The sequence below is a fragment of the Nomascus leucogenys genome, chromosome 22a, assembly GCF_006542625.1.
Source record: "Nomascus leucogenys isolate Asia chromosome 22a, Asia_NLE_v1, whole genome shotgun sequence".
Taxonomy (NCBI): Eukaryota; Metazoa; Chordata; class Mammalia; order Primates; family Hylobatidae; genus Nomascus; species Nomascus leucogenys.
The window spans coordinates 17140875-17166552 of record NC_044402.1 but is presented as its reverse complement, the minus strand read 5'-3'; the positions used below and the strand labels follow the sequence as shown (position 1 = coordinate 17166552).

The window sequence follows — 25678 nt, the reverse complement described above, 5'->3', positions numbered from 1 at the left end:
AATATTTCTGTTTCTAAAGCTGATGCATATTCATCTCTGAAACATGGACAAATATGTACCAAACAAAAACTGTACTTAACAAAGAACAGCTCAAAACTAAGACTAAATTTAAAAAAGGAAAAGGAGTTTTGGGGGTGGGGAGGAAAGAAAAGGAAAAAATATAGAACACTTCTTCAGGCTATATTCCAAATTGCACTTTTGGAAAAACAGCATTTAGACAAGCAAATCAGGTAATCTCAACTTTAAACAATTCAAAACAAATGCATGTTTTATGTATACTTTTAATCTTTATACAATTATATGGAGAACTATACAAATATTACACAATAAATATTAAACATCAAGTATACATTCAGTACTGATGTTACCTGAAAGAGAAGTGAAAAGCAGACACAAATTGAGAAAGGCAGTAGATAGGAAACCACCTGAATAGATCTCAAAAGACATTTTCAACCATACAGATAGACATCTGGTAAAAGCTAAGTTCGTATCACTTTATAAGACATTTACTTATAAAACAGGATTTCATGAGAAAGATAAAACTGCTAATCTTTAAATTGTGGTTATTATTAATCTTGTGTAGCTTGTTTCTGCTGCTTAAAAAAATTATTCCAGTTCTCCATATTTTCTAAATTAAAAAAATTATAGTTTTATATTTTCTTTTTTATGAACTACACCCTATAAAAATGGACAGGTCAATTCAGCAGTTAATTCAATCTCAGAACATAAGTACTTTTAATAAAGCAATAAAAATACTAAAGTGCATTTGCTTCAAATTATAAATGTTATAAATGTTTTAAAAATAGAGAAACATTAAGACAAGCTGCCTTAAATCATTCAATGCAGAAATAAATGTCGGTCTCAAGAAAATACTCTGATAAGTTTAGATTATATTTTATACCATCTGCCATTTGTAGTACACAATGATAAATTAAATCTGGCAGTTCTTCCAAGCAGTTAAAATATATTAAACCAGAGACTTACAGTATCATTAAATAGAAATTGCTCAAAGATTTATGCAACTGTAAAATATCAAAACTACATGGAAATATACATAAAAGTTTATCATATAATAGGTTATTTATGTTTGTAAAATTTATGACAATAATCTAAGTATTGAACTAAAATTAAAATATCCTTCATTCATTAAAAGTCAAAGTACCCCAAGGCACAGGTAAACTTAACAAAGAATGTTAGGTGGCTTAAATTTAAAATGTAAATATATACCAGATCACTCTACACATTTTGCCAGTGATAAGTATTATATAAATATTTTTATATGTTTACAAAATGCACCTCTAGGCAATTCACATGTTATATTTGCCAAATCGTGATGAGGTAGACAATAGATTTTCAAGAAATATCACTAATTTTTGCCCCCAAATTTAATATGCCACAAGTTTAAAAGTTTTATTTATCTAAATTTAAATAGCAAGTAATCTTAAATTCAATGACTGAGCTTCTCATATTTTTGTAAAAAATTAAAGGAGATGGCAAGAAGGTGAAACCAGAATTTATGTTTTAAAACGTGTAGGTACGTAAGGTAATGGAATTGCCACACACTTAAGACTGCTCTAAACTTACATCAGTAACAGTATTTAAAACTAAAATTACTGCAAATTTTCAGGACCTCTCGAAGTTACTAAAGACCACATAGTTGGAAGTAAAGCTCTCCTCAGCAAATGTAAAAGAACAGAAATTATAACAAACTGTCTCTCAGACCACAGTGCAATCAAACTAGAACTCAGGATTAAGAAACTCACTCAAAACCGCTCAACTACATGGAAACTGAACAACCTGCTCCTGAATGACTACTGGGTACATAACGAAATGAAGGCAGAAATAAAGATGTTCTTTGAAACCAGCGAGAACAAAGACACAACATACCAGAATCTCTAGGACACACTCAAAGCAGTGTGTAGAAGGAAATTTATAGCACTAAATGCCCACAAGAGAAAGCAGGAAAGATCCAAAATTGATACCCTAACATCACAATTAAAAGAACTAGAAAAGCAAGAGCAAACACATTCAAAAGCTAGGAGAAGGCTAGACATAACTAAAATCAGAGCAGAACTGAAAGAAATAGAGACACAAAAAACCCTTCAAAAAACTAATGAATCCAGGAGCTGGTTTTTTGAAAAGATCAACAAAATTGATAGACCACTAGCAAGACTAACAAAGAAGAAAAGAGAGAAGAATCAAATAGATGCAATAAAAAATGAAAAAGGGGTTATCACCACCGATCCCACAGAAATACAATCTACCATCAGAGAATACTACAAACACCTCTAAGCAAATAAACTAGAAAATCTAGAAGAAATGGATAAATTTCTTGACAAATACACCCTCCCAAGACTAAACCAGGAAGAAGTTGAATCTCTGAATAGACCAATAACAGGCTCTGAAATTGTGGCAATAATCAATAGCTTACCAACCAAAAAGAGTCCAGGACCTGATGGATTCACAGCTGAATTCTACCAGAGGTACAAGGAGGAACTGGTACCATTCCTTCTGAAACTATTCCAATCAATAGAAAAAGAGGGAATTCTCCCTAACACATTTTATGAGGCCAGCATCGTCCTGATACCAAAGCCTGGCAGAGACATAACCAAAAAAGAGAATTTCAGACCAATATCCTTGATGAACATTGATGCCAAAATCCTCAATAAAATATTGGCAAATCGAATCCAGCAGCACATCAAAAAGCTTATCCACCATGATCAAGTGGGCTTCATCCCTGGGATGCAAGGCTGGTTCAACATACGCAAATCAATAAATGTAATCCAGCATATAAACAGAATCAAAGACAAAAACCACATGATTATCTCAATAGATGCAGAAAAGGCCTTTGACAAAATTCAACAACCCTTCATGCTAAAAACTCTCAATAAATTAGGTATTGATGGGACGTATCTCGAAATAATAAGAGCTATCTATGACAAACCCACAGCCAATATCATACTGAATGGGCAAAAACTGGAAGCATTCCCTTTGAAAACTGGCACAAGACAGGGATGCCCTCTCTCACCGCTCCTATTCAACATAGTGCTGGAAGTTCTGGCCAGGGCAATCAGGCAGGAGAAGGAAATAAAGGGTATTCAATTAGGAAAAGAGGAAGTCAAATTGTCCCGGTTTGCAGATGACATGATTGTATATCTAGAAAACCCCATTGTCTCAGCCCAAAATCTCCTTAAGCTGATTAGCAACTTCAGCAAAGTCTCAGGATACAAAATCAATGTACAAAAATCACAAGCATTCTTGTACACCAATCACAAACAGAGAGCCAAATCATGAGTGAACTCCCATTCACAATTGCTTCAAAGAGAATAAAATACCTAGGAATCCAACTTGCTCCTTATATCTGTGGATAATTTCTTCCTGCCAAACTGATTTCTCTCAAAATATTCCCCATCCCATTTAGCTCACTGTTCAAGCAAAAAGTTAACAACTGGCCTTGATTCCTCACTTTGTCATACCCCCATATCCAATTAATCAGAAAGGATAACTGGCTTTACTCCAGAATACACCCCATATTTGTCTCGTTCTCTCCACATTCTCTCCTGCCACCCTCCTTAACAGTTTTTTGCTTGGACTACTATAACGGCCCCCTAATTTTCCAATTTTCTCTCTTCCCCCTCTACATTCTCAATAATACAGTGAGAGCCGTTTTCTCAAAGTATAAATTCGGTCATATCACTCCCTTGTCTAAAATTCTCCAGTGACAGCCTCTGCACTTAGCATGAATCCAAACTCTTCTCCCTGAGCTACAGCATCCTGCATGAGATGACCACTATCCCTCTCTACATTCATCTCAGAGGCCTTCCTCCAGTCACACTGACCTTCCAGTTTCTTGATCCAGCCTCAGGGTTGATGCAGGAAAGATTTAATATAAGCAGGGTACTTGCAGGCTACCAAAAAGCGGTGCAAAGGCCCAAGGTTACTGTCATCAGAAGGAGCTGCTTGCTGGGCTAGCTCTTGGCCAGTGTGTAAGAACTTCTGAAGTGTTCTCCATGTTGACAAAGCTCTTTTGTCCACCTGGGGCACTGAACACTTGCTTTCTTCAGGGCGTTTGGTATTTTGGTAGTTGAGGCTGGTCTTTATCCCTATGTGACTAGCCCCCAATAAAAACTCTGGACTCTGAGACTTCAGTAGGCTTGCCTAGGCAGAAACACCTCATTTGTGTTGCTGGATTTGACTGCTGGAGGAAGAAGCAGGTTCTGTGTAACCCCTGGCACGAGGGTGTTGGAGAGACATAGAAACCCTGTAACTAGATGCTCCAGATTCCACCTCATATGTCTTTTCCCTTTTCTGTTCCATGTAATAAACTAAAGCCTTAAGTACCTCTGAGTCCTGTGATTTCTCCTAGTGAACTGCTGAATGTGTGGGAAGTCTTGGGACCCCTGAAACTGGTCTGAGCCTGCAGCCCCCAGATCATGCCTCAGCTATCTACTCCTGGCATAGCTGAATGTTACCACCTCTGAAAAAACAAATACTTTGTTTTATTGCCATCATCTGATTTATTGTTTTTAATACATTTATTGCCATCTCATCTCAAATCATCAAGGTTTTTTAGTTTTTCTATTTTTTTTTGGTAGAGACAGGGTCTTGCTGTTGCCCAGGCTGGACTTGAACTCCTGGCCTCAAGCGGTCCTCCTGTCTCGGCCTTCCAGAGTGCTGGGATTACAGGTGTGAGCCACCATACCCCGCCTGTCATCTCATTTGATTACAATACAATCCATGCTTCACTGTGCCTTAAAAGTGTGATATTCAAAAACAATTTTTGTTTTTTGTACCCTTGTCTTGACATGATGGAGATTTACTGGTTAAAAACCAAAATAAAATAACAAGAGATAACAGATAGTGCTCAAAATCTGTGAATTATAATTGTGTTACTGGAACTTGCAGGGTACCAAAAAGCAGTGCAAACAGATGTCATCTATAGCCTCTGTAGCTACCACACACCTCTGCCAATGTAGCACAAAAGCTGCCACAGAACATATGTAACCTGATAAGCATGGTCGTGTCAAATAAAACTTTTATTTAAAATGCTTACACTTTTATTAAAGTGCTTAAAACAGTGCTGAGAACAGGGTCTCACTATGTTGCCTAGGCTGGTCTTGAACTCCTGGGTTCAAGTGATCCTCAGACCTTGGCCTTCTAAAGCACTGGGATTACAGATGTGAGCTACCATGCTTGTCCAAAAAAACCATTACTATTACCACAGATTGAGTTCAGAATCATGACATTAAAATAATGTATTCTTAATTTAAAAAAATCTGCGAGTTTTTTATAGAGTAACAAGATACTTGATGATATGGTTTGGATGTATGTCCCTGCCCAAATCGCACGTTGAATTGTAACCCCCAGTGTTGGAGGAGGGGCCTGGTGGGAGGTGATTGGATCAGGGGGGCAGATTTCCCCCTTGCTGTTCTTGTGATTGTGAGTTCTCACGAGATCTGCTTGTTTAAATGTGTATTACCTCCCCTTTCTCTCTCTTCCTCCTGCTTCCACCATACAGGACATACCTGCTCAAGCCCTTTGCTTTCTACCATGATTGTAAATTTCCTGAGGCCTCCCCGGCCACATTTCCTGTACAGCCTGTGGAGCTGTGAGCCAATTAAACATATTTTCTTTGTAAATTACCCAGTTTCAGGTAGTTCTTTACAGTAATGCAAGAATGGACTAATACACTTGAACTTAAGTTTAATATACACTATCATTACCAAACAATATAAATAAAGCAGAAAATGTTTAGTTTTCCTTACCTGACATGTCTGCTGAATCACCTATAATGGAAAATAATTATCTATAAATAATATAAATCTGTAAAAACCCAAATATCATATTAATTATAATTTAAACTATTATATACAAAATTGGTTTTATTACATTTGATTGAGTAAACTGTAAGAGAAGGCACTCGTTTCAATTATATATACTTATTAACATGCTATGTTATGATCTTTCAATCTTCCTTTGGATAAAAATTTTGTTTTCTTTGCATTTAATGAGTTACATAAACTTTTAATTATAATAACTTTTAAAATGATGCTGATATGATTTAAAATGATATTACCCTCATTTTGGTTTATAAAAGCATACTGCTAATAATAGACTCTCTGGAGTTTTAATGACATCAAAGGTTACTATATAACTCACAAGAAAGGAAAAAAGTTCTTTCTTTCAACTAAAGATTTTCCATATGCATCTTTTAATGCATCTCTGTCTCCAGGGAAGAATTAGATCTAAACCTTCTGAGCTGAGAGACATGACGGCAAAGGTTACTGTATAACTCGAGAAAGGAAAACAGTTCTTCCTTTCAACTAAAGATTTTCCATATGAGTACAAGTTTGCCAAGAAAGAAAATGTGAAAGCTCATGCTCATTATATTTGTGGTAGAAATACTTAACAACCAAACTTTTCAAAGTAGCAGTCTTTAGAACAAGAAAGAAAATAAAAATATAGGAAACCATTGAAGACACGTGATTGTTTTTTGCTTTGGTAAAGCTTTATATCCATATGAAATAATGATTTAAAAAACATATTGATAACATAGGACCATAGTGCCTTGACCTGGAACATGAGGAAAAACAGAATAAAGTACTTAACTCTGCTGAGCAGACCACACAGGAAATATCATTTTTAGTTATGAATATGCTTTATTAACAACCAAATGGTGAGAGGGCTTGGAACTTTGCCACCTGAAGCCTGGGTGAAAGACTGGGAGTGTTTGGTTTGGAGAGACCAGGTTTGTCTCTGAATATTAACAGGGTCTGGGACAGAAGTACAAATGAAGGCTTGAATGTCATCGGCCTAAATATTTTAAAGCTATCCATCAAGATAAAACTTATCAAGTAAAATATATTCTAGCCTCTTACCTTGATGAGTATACTCCTATAATGATCTGGAAGGCAGACACCGATTTAGAACTTCTTAGAGTTTGCGCAGCATGAGACAACCTGTCTCATTCTCTTCCATCCCACACCACAAAGTGTCACGGAAGCTCATGTGTGGTGCTATGAACTGGATGTCTGTCTTCCCCCAAAATTCATATACTGAAACTCTAATCACCAGCGTGATGGTATTAGGAGGTGTGAAGGTTATGAGGATGGAGCCCTCACAATGAGATTAGTGTTCTTATAAGAAGAGACAGGAGAAAGATAATCTTTTTCCACCACGTGAGGATATAATGAGAAGACAGCCATCTGCAAATACAGAGAAGGCCCTCACCACAACCTGACCATGCTGGCACCCTGATTTTGGACTTCCAACCTCCAGAGCTGTGAAAAATAACATTTCTGTTGTTTAAGCTATAAACTCTGTGATATCTGTCATGCAGCTCAAATTTCTTAAGACATGTGGTTATCCCAGCTACCGCATTAAAACTCCATCCACCCCTACACAAAGAACAGCTTGGCCACCCCTCAAGAGTATACACATTGGTTGTACAGTCTGTCACTGGGAGGACAGACGCAGAGAAAAGGCTCATGCAGGGCCATTAGTAGGTTCAGGACCATCTGGTAGAGAATTCTGGGATTTCATATATCCAAAGCATGATCCAGTGGAGAAGTAGCCTCCCCCATGGAAAGCAATCCCCTTGCTCTCATGTACACCTTGTTCCATGGAATGTAGTTGGAGGGTGCCCAAAGGAGACCTTTTAAAAGAGAAGAACTAGGCTGGGAACGGTGGCTCATGCCTGTAATCCCAGCACTTTGGGAAGCCAAGGCGGGTGGATAACAAGGTCAAGAGATCAACACCATCCTGGACAACATGGTGAAACCCTGTCTCTACTAAAAACACAAAAATTAGCCGGGCGTGGTGGCACGCACCTGTAGTCCCAGCTACTCAGGAGGCTGAGACAGGAGAATGGCGTGAACCCGGGAGGTGGAAGCTGCAGTGAGCCGAGATTGTGCCACTGCACTCCAGCCTGGGCAACAGAACGAGACTCTGTCACAAAAAAAAAAACAAATAAAAGATAAGAACTAGATAAGACTCAGGGAGAATATGCTAGCTGTCTCCAAAACTGGAAGATAATGCCATGGCAATGTGATTAGATGTTCTAGATACACCAAGAATGAGGGCCAAAGAGTAGCAATCACAGACAGATTTCTGTTGTATATGAAGAACCACTTTATAACTAAGCTTCCCAGGGAAACGTTTACTTCATTAGGTATTAAGTGGCAGCGGGGTTCAAACACACTGTAACAGAGAGGATAAAATGATATACTTGGCCCTAAAATTCCAAGATTCTAGCCAGGAAAAAAGTTTGAATGTAACTGGCTAAAATAGTACAAAATCAAACATTTCAATTCCTCTATGATCTATATGATTTTTAACAGAAGGAACAACAAACATTGTAAATGCTGTTTTGTGCTTTGTGGGTATTAAACAAGCCTGATAGCAAAGTAACAAAACAATTCTCTTTATGTGTGAAGAGAAAAATAAAATCCTTTCTTATTCTTTAGTCTTCCCTTGAGTCTATCTTAATTAGTCACCAGTAATTTTTGTTATCTATTTTCCGGAAGGGTACAAATGGTTTAAGAAATGGAGCTACATATATAATCTGAAATTTACCTCTGTACTCCCCAGAGTTTGACTTGGAAAGAAAGAGGAGGGATATAATTAGCTATTTCATATTTTCTATAGTGTTGTCTTTCAAAATAAAGGGGAGAAAAGGGCCAAATTCCTAAAAGATTAATTTGTGACCATGACATTTCTTAACTAAGAAAGAAAACCACAGCACTAAAATGATAAATAAGTTGCCTAACAGAGAGAGAGCAAAGGAAAGAAAAGGAGAAGCCAAGGTGGGAAATGAAAGAACCATACTTTCTAGAATCCTATTTGCAGAACGTAAATCCCATTAATACAGGGATTTTGCCTTTTTGTAAGTAGCCCGTATCCCCAGCACCTAAAACAATACCTTGTACATGGCAGGTGTTCAGTAAATTTGTTGAGTAAGTGAATTTACTCAATAAAAATTAACTAAACAGTAACTATGTACCAAGAGGCATTGAGCTAGGTACTTCGGTAACATAGTTTCTTCATTCCTCAAGGAGATGGGCCTTGTTCCTTGTGCACAGTGAAAATAAGACTTCACTTTCCAAAATCTTAGCACAAACAGAAGCTAGACCTATGTATTTATATGCAAAGATTATAATATTTTCTGTATAATGGGTAATGTCCCATTTACTTTTAAAAGTAGAAAACTGTACAAAAAGGAAAAATACAAGGGTCTATGTGGCATAGCTTCAGAACCAGGCAACCCAGACAACAAATTCCTGACTATCAACTTAGTACTCGCATGAAAAATGAAGATATTAAAAGTATAAATTATCTTAGTCAAGAAGAAAAGGGACCTGGAAAGCTAGCTTAGCCATCAAGGCCCAATAAATTCCAACAAACTCAATGATTTCAATAAATTTTACAAACGTATTGAAGTTTATGAAACTTCTGCCATATTCATATTTAGTAATCACAGGTTGGCAGATATGTCCTAAATAGACCTGCTATCCTCTCATCAGTTTGATTGTAGAGTTATGGCCTTTGTTTAAGTTTTTCACAGAGGTAAAAGAACACAGGTGTATTTCAAAACAGCTGAAAACAGTTGGTGAATTAGGTCAATGACAAAGAAAAGAAAAAGGCAGAAGGGATTTACCAACAACAAACGGACTTGGGTCCTCTCTTCTTTCCAGCCTAAACCCCCATGGAAGCAGGGTTCTACCCCACCCAGTCTAGTTATTTCTTAGCTTCCCTTTGTTTACTACTTCCTCTTCAAACTCCTCTTTTCTGCTTTATATGCTATTGAATTAAACCATTTTGCTGACCAGAAATTCCTGCTAAAGGACTAAATCCAACTATTTCAACTACCATACAATAGTTTACTTTAAATTTTGGATTGTCAAGACCAACTCAGATAACCAGAGTGAGTGAGAGAAAGGTACCTGGAAGCAAATAATATGGTATAATTGGGTAGGGCTTTATGTATACATAGATTTTGAACAATCAATAAACAATCAATAAATCAATAAAATTATATTTTGATTCTTTCCTTGTATATTGAATTTATTTGAACAAAGCAAATGCTTTAAATTGTTTCTTTTTAAAATACACAAACATACCTACTTGGCCAGTTGCCACTATGTTGATAAATTTGGGGTGCTGGTTTACTGTGAGGCACAGAATATCATCATTATGTTCCTGATAAAAACTCTGAGAACCTACAAAAAAGAATTTGAGAATTAAGTATGAAAATTTTAAGATGTAACAGCCAAAAGCACTTACCCAGAACAATAAACTACTCTTTAACTTATTTGCTTATTCAAAACATATTTTTGAGCACTTACTATGTATACAGCATCATAAGGATAGAAAAATGATTCAGAATTATGTAATGGGATAGAGCCGTAAAAGGGATAAACAATACAGTACAAGGCTGAAGACTCCAAGTGCCACAAGAGAGTTGGGATCAAAATGCTATGGGAATTCAGAGCAGAAAAGATTAATCTCATCATGGGAATATGGTACTCCTGGACTGACCCAGACAGATTTTACTAATGTAAAAGTCAGTGGGGAAGGGCCTTCTAGGCAGAGGAACACTTCAAGCAGAGGCCTAAAGGCAGGAAAGTGTTGTGTATCCATATAACAGGCTCATTTGGCTGAAGTGTAGGGCCATGAAGAAGAAAGACGAGTAACAAGGTTGGAAAGGCAGCTTGGGACTAGAGTTAGGGAGGATTTTGAGTGTCAGCCCATGATCCTTCTGTTTTGGTTTCTTAAAGAAAAGGATTTGCCAGAGTCACACAGAAACCAGTAGTAATTTTCCATTTAATAATTTGGGCCATATTGAGTCACATTTTATATTTGTTCTTTTTTTTTTTTTACATTTTTCTTTTCTTTTTTTAATTATACTTTAGGTTTTAGGGTACATGTGCACAATGTGCAGGTTTGTTACATATGTATCCATGTGCCATGTTGATTTAAGTCAGTGGGAGAGGAACTGAAATCTGTTTTTTGTTTTGTTTTGTTTTTTTTGAGACAGTCTCACTCTGTTGCCCAGGGTGGAGTGCAATGGCATGATCTTGGCTCATTGCAACCTCCACTTACCCGGTTCAAGCAATTCTCATGCCTCAGCCTCCCAAGTAGCTGGGATTACAGGTGTGTGCCATCATGCCCAGCTATATATTTTTTGTATTTTTAGTAGATATGGGGTTTTGCTGTGTTGGCCAGGCTAGTCTCAAACTCCTGGCCTCAAGTGATCCACCCATCTTAGCCTCCCAAAATGCTGGAATTACGGGCATGAGCCATCGTGCCTAGCAGGAATTGAAGTTTTTTGATCAAATAAGTATAATGTGATTCATCTGGTAGTAGTGACAGTGAAGAGACCTTATGAGACTATGACAGTAGTCTGTGCAGAGGGGAATAAAGATAGACTTGTGGAAGTAAAATGAAGAGGAGGAAAATGAGTTCAGAGCAGAAGGTTGGATCCAGAGGATAGAGAACCATGAATAATACTAGGCCCCCCAAAAAGCAAAACAAAAATCAAGCAAATGGGGCACTTCAGCAACCCACTGATAGCGTTAGATCATCAAGGTAGAAAACTAACAAAGAAATTCTGGACTTGAATTCAATACTTGACCAATTGGACATAATAGAACACTCTGCCCATCAACCATAGAATATACATTCTTCTCATCTGCACATGAAACATACTCCAAGATTGACCACATGTTCAGCCATAAAACAAGTCTAAATAAATTCAAGAAAATTGAAATCATGTCTGCCATACTCTCTACCCACAGTAGAAAATAGAAATCAATACCAAGAAGATTTCCCAAAACCACACAATTACATAAAAATTAAACAACTTGCTCCTGAATGACTTTTGGGTAAGCAATGAAATTAAGGCAAAAATTTAAAAAAAATCTTCAAAGTAGATTAAAACAGAGACACAACATACTAAAATCTTTGGCATTTAGCAAAAGCATGTTAAGTGTTAAGAGAAAAGCTTACAGTGCTAAATGCCTATCTCAAAACGTTAGAAAGATCTCAAATTAACAATCTAACATCACACCTGGAGGAAATAGAAATACAAGAACAAAGTAACCCCAAAGCTAGCAGAAGAAAATAAATAACAAAATCAGAGCAGAACTGAGACCCAAACATCTATACAAAGAATCAACAAAATAAAAAAATCCTTTTTTTGAAAATATAAACAAGATCAATAGACCACTAGTAGTTAGCTTAACAAAAAAAAGACGATCCCAATAAACACAATCAAAAATGACAAAGATCACATTACAACCAATCCCACAAAAATACAAAAGGTCCTCAGAGACTATTATGAACACCTCTAAATACACAAACTAGAAGATCTAGAGGCTGTGATGTTAGTTGTGGGGAAGAAGACAACGACGAAGAAGAAGAAGACAAGAAGAAGAAGAAGACGAAGACGAAGATGAAGACGAAGACGAAGAAGAAGAAGAATCTAGAGGAGATGGATAAATTCCTAGAAACACACAACCTCCCAAGATTGAATCAGGAAGAAACTGAAATCCTAAACAGACCAATAATGAGCTCCAAAACTGAATCAGTAGTAAAAAAAAAACCTATCAAAAAGCCCTGGACCAGATGGATTCAGAGCTGAATTCTCCCAGACATACAAAGAAAAGCTGGTGCCAATCCTACTGAAACTATTCTAAAAAATAGAGGAGTGGGCACTCCTCTCTAACTCATTCTGTGAAGCCAGCATCACTCTCATACCAAAACCTGCCAAAGACATTTGAAAAAAGAAAACTACAGGCCAATATTCCCGTAGAAAACTACAGATCATCATCCCTATGACAAACATAGATGCGAAAAGCCTCAACAAAATACCAGCAAACAAAATCCAGCAGGACATCAAAAAATTAATTCACCATGATCAAGCAGGCTTAATCATCCCTGACATGCAAGGTTGGCTCAACATATGCAAATTAATGAATGTGATTTACCATATAAACAGAATTAAAAACAAAAACCATATGATTATCTCAACAGATATGGAAAATGATTTCGATAAAATCCAACATCCCTTTCATGTTAAAAACCTTCAACAAACTAGGAATTGAAGGAACATACCTCAAAATAATGAAGCATTTATGGCAAACCCACTTCCTACACTATGAACAATGTATCCTCAAACTGGTGAGAAACCAAATATAATAAAAACTAAAGCAGGTGGCCTAGTCTCCATCTGCCCTCTCTCTAGACACCCCACCACTAGAAAGGTGATTAATTACAAATCAGAAAAGTAAAAATAAAATTATAAGTATAAACATGAGAGTTTACACATACATTCCTTTCTTGTCTTACTCTTCCTCATTCTCTCTGAAGGACAGATATGTGATACCTCTATTAAGAAGGATTTTTCTCTCTAATCAGTATGTTTTAAATGGCCCAAATTATTAAATAGAAAATTGCCACTGATTTCTGTGTGATCCTGGTGAATCCTTTTCTTTATGAAACCAAAAGAGATCATATTGATGGTTAATACCGACAAGAGGTGGTGGATTATAATTCACATCATCAATCTACTCTTTACCCATTCAGAATGAAGCTATCAGAGGAAAACCAGAATGAACTAGATAACTTTTATTTTTACTTCTCACTTTCAGACTTTTATGAAGTTGGCCATTAAATTGTAATAAAACAATTCGAAATTAAATACTTAATGTTACTAGTAGGATTATCATATTGTTCATCGAATGATGCTAAGAGAACATTATTTGCTCTTGAATAATCCAACTAAATAATCCAATCAGTTAAATGAACATCAAGAAATAATTTTCTCACCTTCTTGGATCAAACAAGGTATCATCATAGAGCCACAGATAAACAGTTTTCTTAGCCTTTCTTCCTTGGCTTTCCAAGGCCTCAGTAAGAATACTTCCAGCCCCAGCAATCACTCACCCAACATGCTACATTCAATCATTATCAGAAACCACCATCCAAACCATCTATTCTCATCATGAGGTTATGGGAAAATAGAATTAAAGTTACAAATGGTTTCAATATAAAACATGGTTTTAACATACAGTAAAACCTTTACTTCTAATACAGACTTATGAGCACTTTGCATTATGAATTCCTTTTCTGCTGTGTTATACTCTCTTAAAACTGAAATTTGTTTACTTGAAATATTACTAGAAAGTTCTGAAATATGAAATATTTTTATTCTGGAGTGTTTCTCCTACATTTCAATTACTATTTATAGATTTAATAAAGATTTTAAGCTGCTAGATCAAAATTTCTAAGTTAAAAAAAGTGATAGAGGGATGGAGAATCAGGGTTTCCTACCTGTAGCAACATTGTGCAGAATTCCAACGGATGCAGTGTGATAAATTATATCATCACCATCATTTAAATAGTGAACATTATTCCTACAGTCTCTGCCTCGATAACCAAAAATGAGCTCCAACACAAGGTCCTATAATGATAATAATAAAACCATTATATTCTTCCTCATGTCTAAATGTTCACCATTGTTTTGTTGTATACATAATACTAGTGTCTGCAGTCAAAATGGAGTATGCATTTTTGATGTTTTACAAACTTAATATACAAAATTAAGCTACTCATACTTCTTTATATAACCTATTTTGGGCAACTTAAACACACATTCTATACTTTTCTATATAAAGTTATGAAGAGGAAAATGGAATCACAAGGTAGTCTGATTCCAAGAACTTTAGTTCTTAAGATTTCACATGTAAACACTGAGGTACAGTTGGCCTTACATATCCAAGAATTCAACCAATTCCAGATAGAAAATATCGGGGGAAAAAACAATAAAAAGTAACATTTAAAATACAATATAGTATAACAAATATGTATACAGCATTTACACTGTATTAGGTATTATAAGTAATCTACAGATGGCTTAAAGTATGCAGGAGGATGTGCATAGGTTATATGTAAATTACTATGCCATTTTATATAAGGCACTTGAGCACCTGTGGATTTTGACATCCCCAGGGGCAATCTATCCCCCATGGACATAGAAAGACTGTATTTTTTGTGTCCAAAAGAAGAAAATTTTATGTTCATTGTTAATCAAAATATCTGACCTACATACAAGAGTCAGGATAAATTATGTCCAAGTCACATACTTCGAAGAACCCAAACAGTACATTCATCATCAGTGGACAAAAACTAAGTATACTGTCTCTGACAATTCATGCTAAAGTTCTGGCAGATAATTCTGCAACTGAAAATGTACATTTCATTGACTTTGTAGGACTAGGTTGGGGAGGGAGCTACACCAATCACCATTGCATAGCTTTACGCCTTGTTTACGTTTGATTTAGCAGAGTTAGGTTGGTTGCTGCTGCTACTGGGATTATGAAATGCCTGAAGAGCCTTCCTTCTTCCTCAATTATTATGTAAGGTTACTTTGGCTGGAAGTATAGACAGAAGGAGAAATAGGCTTCATGAACCCTGTACAGTGAATATATCGCACAGGGTCAAAATTCCTATTTGGTATAAGTACTTACTCTTTAATTTACAAATTCAAGCCACTAAATTTTAGATACTGCCAAGGTGTCTGTGCTTCTATAAGCAAAAGATCATTCACACATATTTAGGTTTAGGAGTCCTCTGAGATACAGTTCAATTAGGGTATTATTCACAGAAAAGTAAAAGGAAGACTAATTTAAAAAATTAAGAGAAACAGAGAATATCCATCCAAAACTCAGACTTACATAAGAATTAAGTCAAACAAAAAAAGAGTACTCAATACACTGATTTTCATGAAAACTAATGACAAGACTTGGGTGTTTTATAAAAAGGAACTCTGGATACATTTCAGTAACACTGGAGAGTGAGTTTTCCTTACCTCTATAGGTCTCTTTTTCTTGCCTACGTTGTTTGTCTGGAGTTTCTCTGGCTGTGGTGGGGCCCTGCTCACTGGAGGCCTGCAACAGAGAAGTGGGAAGGAGGAAAGGCATGCAGCACTCAGTGCCTTCACTGAGCCTCTCACACCATCCCTCCCAGAGAGGTGTCTTGTCACACCTTCCCAAAGATGACCCATTCTGTGGTCCACTAGACTGCCCTCTTCATCTTGAGAGCTTCTAAAGCAGGAAGGTAGAAAGAAAATATTACAACTTTTATTAATTTTATTTTTTTTTTTGAGACACAGTCTCACTCTGTCTTGGCTCACTGCAACCTCTGCCTCCTGGATTCAAGTGATTCTCCTGCCTCAGCCTCCCGAGTAGCTGGGATTACAGGTGTGTGCCACCACACCCAGATAATTTTTGTCTTTTTTTAGTAGAGACGGGGTTTCGCCATGTTGGCCAGGCTGGTCTCGAACTCCTGACCTCAGGAGTGAGCCACCACACCCAGCATCTTCTCTTCTTTCTTCTTTTTTAGACCAAGTTTCACTTTGTCACCCAGGCTGGAATGCAGTGGCACGATCTCGCCTCACTGCAACTCCACCTCCCAGGTTCAAGCAATTCTTGTGCCTCAGTCTTCCCAGTAACTGGAACAACAGGCATGCACCACCACACTCAGCTAATTTTTGTATTTTTAGTAGAGATGGGGTTTCGTCATGTTGGCCAGGCTGGTCTGGAATTCCTGGCCTCAAGTGATCCGCCCACCTCGGCCTCCCAAAGTGCTGGGATTACAGGAGTGAGCCACTGTGCACAGCCTTACTTTTAATTTCTTTGGTTTATGTGTCATAATGTAAATAACACAACAGCACAAGAGTAGATTGTTTATAAACAAATGTGAAAATGTTAATTTAACATACTCAAATATTTCTTGATGGGTGCATCAACAACAAAGCCTGGATTACTGTTCTAAAGTAACTAACAGTATCTTCACATGGCAGGTATTGAATACATCCTTCTTGAAAGTGAACTTTCATAATATTTCTATGAACGTTCCACACTGTTAGCAACATAAGTCACATATGAGTTCAAATTTGTATTCATCTGTTTCTCCATGCCCTTCACTTTCTCTACTTGCTCAAGTCCCTAGTACTGGTTAATGGCATTGCCATCAGATGGTTACTCAAGGAAGACATTTTATAGTCACAAAGCACTGTAAACCATACAACACACTATGAAAGGAAATTATTATTATTGCTTCCAACTCTTTCTCTTCCCTTATTCTCACTATTTACTAAAAATGTATCAACGTTACCTACACAGTAGCTGTCAAATCTCAAATCTAGCCCCTCTTCTCTGTTCAGGATCTATTTATAATGTGCCGTGTCCCAACAGGTGTATTGAGTTCACATTTTGAATTATTTAAATGTAGAAGCTCTTCTCTAGAACCTTTAATTTTTTTTTAAAATGTAATTTAGTTTATTATTTTTATCTCAACCATTATTCAAATATTGAATAACCGGAACACTGAATTTAAATCAATCATGCACCAATCCCTTTCCAAATTTTAAGTTAATATTCAATTTGTAACACCTAAATCAGGAAATAATACAAATTAACCTTCCCATGTAAAAGACTCCAACATTTATGAACAAGTCTCATAAAATTAAAGGCATAAAATATACTTGCATTTTCAAAATGGTTGTCAAGTTATACATCAATAAAAGTAAATGTGCTATATCTTAAACATCCAATAAGAAATGAATGGGATGTTGATACACAATATGAGGCAGCATGTAAAATATATAAGCAAGACTGGTGTCATAAAAAGTAAACATCCTTTTCAAGAATATATAAACAATTTTTTCAAGTTATTATAGAAATTTTGGTTTCAAACCTTCTTCATATACTTTTTTGGATGCCCACAAGTAAAAATAAAACTGAATTTATCATATTTAACACTTAAAAATATTTCTGATAGGACCATTTCAAAGAATGACAGAAGCCTTGCTTTTTTCCCCCAAGTCAATTTTGTTGGTGAATATTATTCTATGTTACTGTCTGACAGCTTTAAATGTAACCCAAACAATAAACAGGCAATTTTTATCTACATAATCCTATGTAGCAATTAACCACATTTTAATTTTTATAAAGATCATTTAAGCATATTTTAATTTTTATAAAGATCATTTATATAAGGTATATCATTGCTTAAAATAAAATTATACAACTTATAAAATTATACAAGTTGAATGGATAAGTTTTAGTAAAGCAGTTACTTATACAAAGTAAGTCCAATAATTAAGATGCTATTCATTTCAGTGATACCAATTCCAAAGGAAAAAAATGTGCAAAACTATGAAGAGAGGCAAAGAACACCAAGTAACATAGTATCCCATTAATGCTAAATATGAAAGATGACAAAAATACAAAGTTAGGCTTTGTAAACACAGCAAAGAGAGGATTACCTGGAACCTCTTTTCAGCAGCAGATAAAGAGGGAAAAAGATTACAACATAAATTTGAATTGAAAACACTAGTGAAATACCTCCTGTAATAAAATATTTTAGCAAGTTTAATGCAGACAACTATATTGCATAATATTAAAGGCCTGTTGTTTTTAGTTTATAATCCCAGCACTTTGGGAGGCCGAGGCAGGAGGATCACGAGGTCAGGAGTTCGAGACCAGCCTGGCCAACATGATGAACTCCCGTCTCTACTAAAAATACAAAAAACATTAGCCAGGTATGGTGGCATGCACCTGTAATCCCATCTACTCAGGAGGCTGAGGCAGGAGAACTGCTTGAACCCAGGAAACGGAGGTTGCAGTGAGCCAAGACTGCGCCACTGCACTGGGCAACAGAGCGCGACTCTGTCTCAAAAAAAAGAAAGAAAAAAAGAATAAAGAAAAGGCGTAAGGCTGGGCACAGTGGCTCACACCTGTAATCCTAGCACTTTGAGAAGCCGAAGCAAGAGGATTGCTTGAGCCTGGGAGTTTGAGACCAGCCTGGGCAACACTGTGAGACCCCATCTCTATAAAAAACACAACAATTAGCCAGGCCTAGTGGCATGCACCTATAGTCCCAGCTACATGGGAGGCTGATGTGGGAGAATCACTTGACCTGGAAGGTAAAGGCTGCAGTGAGCTGTGATCACATCACTGCACTCAGCCTAGGCAACAGAGTGAGACCGACTGTCTCAAAAAAAAAAGGTTACTCCATTAATAACAGGGAATTACAAGAAAGGTGAAAAAAGAAAAAAACAAATAAATGAGAATTCAATGTATTTCATGTTGTGGACTTTAAAGCTTGCCATTCTTATTTTTCTGCAATGTAATCTGAATTTTAAACAAAACATTTAAGCTTATTTTTGTTTTTAAGAATGGGCACTGGCACTAAAATGTTAATTTAAAAAGCTGGTAGCACTGGAGATACTTCAAAGGAAATTGTCTAAAGAGCCTAAGTTCCACCGGTTCTGACCTAAGAGGGTTCCCCAGTCAGTGAATCCAAGCAGGCAGAATTAGTCACTCGGGACTATGCTGAATTTAGAATTTTGCTAGTAAAAGAAGTAATCTTTAAAATGTTTTTTTTCTCTCTTAATAGCATAATGATCAAAACAAAATTGGAAGGAATCACAAAAGTCATTTCACCCATTCTCCCACTGAGACCAGGAACCTTCTTTACATGTCTAGAACAATCATTGTACAGCATTGATGACAACTGGTCATCTAAACTCTGTATAAATACTGCTTGTGACAGGGAGGTCTCTTCTACATAAAAAGCCATTCATATCCAAGATAACAATGATATCTCCATTTAGTTTTCTTGTTTTGAAACAAGATTCCCAGAATAATAATTACTGTATTTTTTTGAGACAGGGTCTTGCTCTGTCACCCAGGCTAGAGTGCAGTGGTGTGATCATGGCTTACTTAAGCTTTGACCTCCCACGCTCCAGAGATCTTCCTGCCACAGCATCCCACGTAGCTGGGACCACAGGTGCACACCACCACATCCTGCTAATTTTTTAAATTTTTTTTTGTAGAGACGGTGCCTCATCAGATTGGCTAGGCTGATCTTTAACTCCTGGCCTCAACCGATCCTCCAAACTTAACATCCCAAAGTGCTGGGATTACAGGCATAAACCACTGCACCCGGTCAATTAACTATTCTTTATATGAAGTGGCCTCCCAACCTTCCTTCCTCCTGTGCTTTCTTCTAGCCCATTATAAACTATCCAAGTCTCCTTTAAAATGCAGAGATCAGTACTGAGTAAGCTATTCTAGATGTGAGGCTAGATCCGGGTGCTTTATTTCTGTTAAAATAGTATAAGATTTTATGGCCCATTTTAGAGGTTGCTTCATACTCTGAACTCATATCTTTGTACACACCACTCTGCTTAAAACAGATGATGGATTCCTGCTGTAGATATAATATTAACAGGTGCCTATTATTTGAGTTTCTGCACAATCTGGTCTCAAGTCTACTGTTTTCATCCTTATCTCCCAGCATTTTCCTAGTGATACCTTCCCCCTACCACCCCCCGCCCCCAAAACAGGGTTTTGCTGTGTTGCCCAAGCTGGAGTGCAGTGGTGCAATCACAGTTCCCTGCAGCCTCAAACTCCCAGGCTCAAGAGACCCTTTCACCTCAGCCTCCTGAGTAGCTGGGACGACAGGGCTGCCACCACACCCAGCTAATTTATTTTTACTTTTATTTTTTGTAGAGACAGGGTCTCATTATGTTGTCTAGGCTGGTCTTGAACTTCCAGGCTCTAGCAATCCTCCCACTTTGGCCTTCCAAAGTGCTGAGATTACAGGCCTGAACCACAAGTACAGGCCTGAGCCACCGTGCCCAGCCGTGATACCTTTTTTAACTTATAAAACAGACTAGCCATTTCCACACTGTCTTGTTTCAGAAACTCTTTCAAGACATTTTCACATCACCAAAGGTAGATATAGAAGTACCCCAAAGAGTCTTTACCCACATATCATTTTATTAAACATACAAATACCATAGTTACCCTCTTTTCATCTTTTTAAATGAATGAATAAACATGCATTAAATCATGTTAACAGGTTTAAAAATTGAATAGTCTTTCACTTAAATATATGTGTGGTTAGGTTTGTTTTTACGAGCGTCTGAAACGTAAAGAAAACCAAAACTATTCATTTGCATTGTAGTAGTTTGTACAGTCATATGTAAAACAATTTATCATAATGAAGATCCTTATAATAACAACCATATATGCTATCTAAAAATGCAACTCTTTTATAGAACTTGTCCTACTTCATTTTATAATGCTTTGTTGACAAATGTAGTTAAATGTTTTATAGGGAAAAAAATACCTTAAAATACTATAAAGAATAAAGGGTAAATTTTTGAATAAAATATTTTCTTTTATAAAACACTTACCTTACTACTCCCTGCCTTCAAAAGCAGCAAGGGGGAAAAAAGTAGGAAAACATATAAAAATTGATGATGAATAGAATACAGCATTTTAGCAAACAGAAGAAAGGCAACATGTCAACAGAATTTTAAGGAAATACAAAAATGTCTAACTTATGTCACATTGATTTAAATATTTTTATTGACAAATTTGGAAATTTGACAAAAATTAACTACTTTAAATACACAACATTTGTTACAAAAACATTTACTGGCCGGGCAAGGTGGCTCATGCCTGTAATCCCAGCACTTCGGGAGGCTGAGGTGGGTGAATCACTTGAGGTCAGGAGTTCGAGACCAGCCTAGCCAACATGGTGAAACCCCGTCTCTACTAAAAATAACAAAAAATAGCTGGGTGTGGTGTGTGTGCCTGTAATCCCAGTTACTCAGGAGGCTGAGGCAGGAGAATTATTTGAACCCAGGAAGCGGAGGTTGTAGTGAGCCAAGATCATGCCACTGCATTCCAGCCTGGGCAACACAGCAAGACTCTGTCTCAAAAGAACAAAACAAAACAAAAAAACAAACACAAAAACATTTATTAAAAAAGAAAAACGTAAAATTATCACTTAGGAAAAAAATCCACAACAGTATCAACCAAATAGAATGGTTATTGTCATCAGAAGCATTTTTCCTTTTAAGTGGATATTTGATAAGTATTTAATTTTTAATTTTTTTTTCATTTATGTATTTTCCCAGAGACAGGATCCCACTCTGCTGCCATAGCTGGAGTGCAAGGGTGCGATCATAGCTCACTGCAGCCTCCAGCTCCTGGGCTGAAGCAATCCTCCTGCTCAGCCTCCTGAGTAGGAACCTCCTGGTACAGGCATGTACTATCATTCTTGGCTAATTTTTCTATTTTTTGTAGAAATGGGGTCTTGCTGTGTTACCCAGGCTGGTGCTAAACACCTGGTCTCAAGCAGTCCTCCCACTTCAGCCTCCCAAAGCACTGAGATTGCAGGCATGAGGCACAGCACCTGGCCTGTTTTGCATATAAAGTGTTTTATTTCATATTTATGACATAATATACGTTACTTAAAAAACAATTATTTAAATAAGCCATGAACCATATTATCTCCTCACAAATATTCTAAGTTGGTAAAAGAGATATGAACCTCTTCATTTTTAATCTCCTTTGATTTTTTTTCATTTTGTGAAAATGAAGTCACATTAATGACTTCTGCCTTGTCATTTTCTTTCTTTTTTTTTTTTTTTTTAAGGCAAAGAGTAGAGCTTGGACTCTGTCACGGGGGCCAACAGACCCCCTCTCTCCCTCCCCACACCTTGTCATTTTCAAAATATTTAGCAGGGTTGAAATTGTAAAGTAAATTGAGAACAAAATGCAAAGCAATTTGAAAAATTATTTTGAAAAAGTTAGCTGCAGAATATACAAGCTAACATCAAAGATTTCAGTTATGACAGTGTTAATCATTCTTCATGAGTAGTAAAATATTTCCATCTGTCAGAACATGCCTCACTTCAGCAAGGGGTAGAAATTTACATTTAAGTGTTTTACCGTGAATGAAGCAGACTACAGATTAAAATTAGGTCACATTTTCTGACACACCAAATTTATCCGATAAATAATTTTTTAAAAAAATCAATATAACAAATGAAAGAAATTTATGGGAATGTCTAGAGCCCCTTCTTCCCCATAGAACACTTTTCACTTTTCATTATTTAGGAGACATAATTTTCCTTAAGTCATATTAAACACTATACTTCAAATATTCTAATTAGAATATTTAAATAATATTACATTTTCATATTTATCTGTATTTACCTAATAAATACATATGTAGTGTTTATTGCTTTGTGAATATTTAATTTCAGAAATAATGTTTAAGTATTTACCAGGTATCTCCTCAGTTAACTTTTATTTCATTCCAAGGGATAAGGTGTCATTAGTGAAGACCTACTATCTAAATTCTTGATTTACATTATTTCATTTAAAACTTGAAATACATGATAAGTTAGGGATTATAATGTTCATTTTGCCACTGAGGAAACTGAGGTTCATAAAGAATGAATAATTTTTCAAACTCACACAACTGGTAATGATAAAAATGAGTATTTTACCCATTTGACTCCAGAATTCATGTCCTTTGCACTATATGATGCTGCATTCTAGCAAGTTACTTGAAACATGGAATTCTGTACAAGTACTTAGATTATGGTATACTGTGCTTTCTTAAAAAATACCCCTAATTTAATACGTTGCCTCTTTATACATAATGAAAAACTAGATCATCACTCTCCATCCCCTTTCCTTAGGTGACCTCCCATTGCTATGATCTGAGGTACATGAGGTATACCATCAGCAAACGACACCTGGAAAAGGAGCTGAGGAGGCACTGTGTCCTTAACACTCCATCTACAGCCTCCCTGGCAATGCTGGGGTCAGTCAATTTACAAAATCTCTCAGTTCTCCCCCTCCCCATTACTAATGTGTTTTTCACCTTAACTTCATCCCTTTCCCCGAATATAAAACCCATAGGTGCAAACTCAAATCCCTCTGACAAAGCTTTCCTGTAATGTCATTTCTATTTCTCTGAGTTCCAAAACTCTTCAGCACTATTCTAAATGGCCACAAATTCACTTGAATTTTCTACAAATCCTGTTCAACTGTGAATGAATTCCCTTTTATTTTTAATTTCTCCCTCAAATTGTCCACTAACGTCTCATAATAAAGTTTTCCTCACCACAACCTTGTTCTCACCTCCCACTGCTGTTCCCACCTCCCACTCCCTCTGTTCCTTCTTACTGTTTCTGGATCTTTTCCTTTTTTGTTCTTTAAACCTCTTTGCTTCTGAAGTCCATGCCATTCAATGCTCCATATCCCTTTTTATTGTTTACCACCTTTGATTTTGAAAACATTAGTTTCACAATTTATTTCTTAATCTGTCATCTAGCTCAGAGACTTTATTAAAAAGTGATCTCTAAATTACTTTGGGCAGTATGGCCATTTTCACGATATTGACTTTTCCTATCCATGAGCATGGAATGTTTTTCCATTTGTTTGTGTCCTCTCTTATTTCCTTGAGCAGTGGTTTGTAGCTCTCTTTGAAGAAGAGGTCCTTCACATCCCTTGTAGGTTGTATTCCTAGGTATTTAATTCTCTGTGTAGCAGTTGTGAATGGGAGTTCACTCATGATTTGGCTGTTTGTCTATTATTGGTGTATAGGAATGCTTGTGATTTTTGCACATTTATTTTGTATCCTGAGACTTTGCTGAAGTTGCTTATCAGCTTAAGGAGATTTTGGGCTGAGACAATGGAGTTTTCTAAATATACAATCATGTCATCTGCAAACAGAGACAATTTGACTTCCTCTTTTCCTATTTGAATACCATTTATTTCTTTCTCTTGCCTAATTGCCCTGGCCAGAACTTCCAACAATATGTTGAATCAAAGTAGTGAAAGAGGGCATCCTTGTCTTGTGCCAGTTTTCAAAGGGAATGCTTCCAGTTTTTGTCCATTCAGTATGATATTGGATGTGGGTTTGTCATAAATAGCTCTTATTATTTTGAGATATGTTCCATCAATACTTAGTTTATTGAGAGTTTTTAGCATGAAGCGGTGCTGAATTTTATCGAAGGCCTTTTCTGCATCTATTGAGATAATCATGTGGTTTTTGTCATTGGTTCTGTTTATGTGATGGATTACATTTACTGATTTCGCTATGTTGAATGAGCTTTGCATCCCAGGGATGAAGCCGACTTGATTGTGGTGGATAAGCTTTTTGATGTGCTGCTGGATTTGGTTTGCCAGTATTTTATTGAGGACTTTCGCATCGATGTTTATCAGGCATATTGGCCTGAAATTTTTTTTTGTTGTGTCTCTGCCAGGTTTTGGTATCAAGATGATGTGGACCTCATAAAATGAGTTAGGGAGGAGTCTCTCTTTTTCTATTGTTTGTAATAGTTTCAGAAGGAATGGTACCAGCTCCTCTTTGTACTTCTGGTAGAATTCGGACGTGAATCCATCTGGGCTTTTTTTGGTTGGTAGGCTATTAATTACTGCCTCAATTCCAGACTTTGTTATTGGTCTATTCAGGGATTCCACTTCTTCTGGTTTAGTCTTGGGAGGGTGTATGTGTCCAGGAATTTATCCACTTCTAGATTTTCTAGTTTATTTGCGTAGAGGTCTTTATAGTATTCTCTGATGGTAGTTTGTATTTCTGTGCAATCAGTGGTGATATCCTCTTTAACATTTTTTATTGTGTCTTTTTTATTTTTCTCTCTTTTCTTCTTTATTAGTCTGGCTAGCAGTCTATCTATTTTGTTAATATTTTCAAAAAACCAGCTCCTGGATTCATTGATTTTTTGAAGGGTTTTTTGTGTCTCTCTCTCCTTCAGTTGTGCTCTGATCTTAGTTATTTC

At 36.5% G+C, this 25678-nt stretch overlaps 1 protein-coding gene across 12 annotated transcripts in view; it reads right to left on the bottom strand.

Annotated features, from left to right (window-relative positions):
* EML5 (EMAP like 5) overlaps positions 1–25678 on the bottom strand; it is a 179354-nt gene that overhangs the window by 15083 nt on the left and 138593 nt on the right. For 9 of the 12 annotated variants that reach the window (XM_003260857.4, XM_030803912.1, XM_030803910.1 and 6 more), the window contains exons 28-33: positions 21269–21283; positions 18329–18337; positions 15869–15947; positions 14332–14461; positions 10119–10217; positions 5766–5786 (exon numbers count right to left, since the gene is read on the bottom strand). In XM_003260857.4, coding sequence (XP_003260905.2) covers positions 5766–5786; positions 10119–10217; positions 14332–14461; positions 15869–15947; positions 18329–18337; positions 21269–21283 — 353 coding nt within the window. The remainder of the gene's footprint in view (positions 1–5765; positions 5787–10118; positions 10218–14331; positions 14462–15868; positions 15948–18328; positions 18338–21268; positions 21284–25678) is intronic. The other 3 variants (XM_030803911.1, XM_012498169.2, XM_004091855.3) reach the window with 3 other exon arrangements.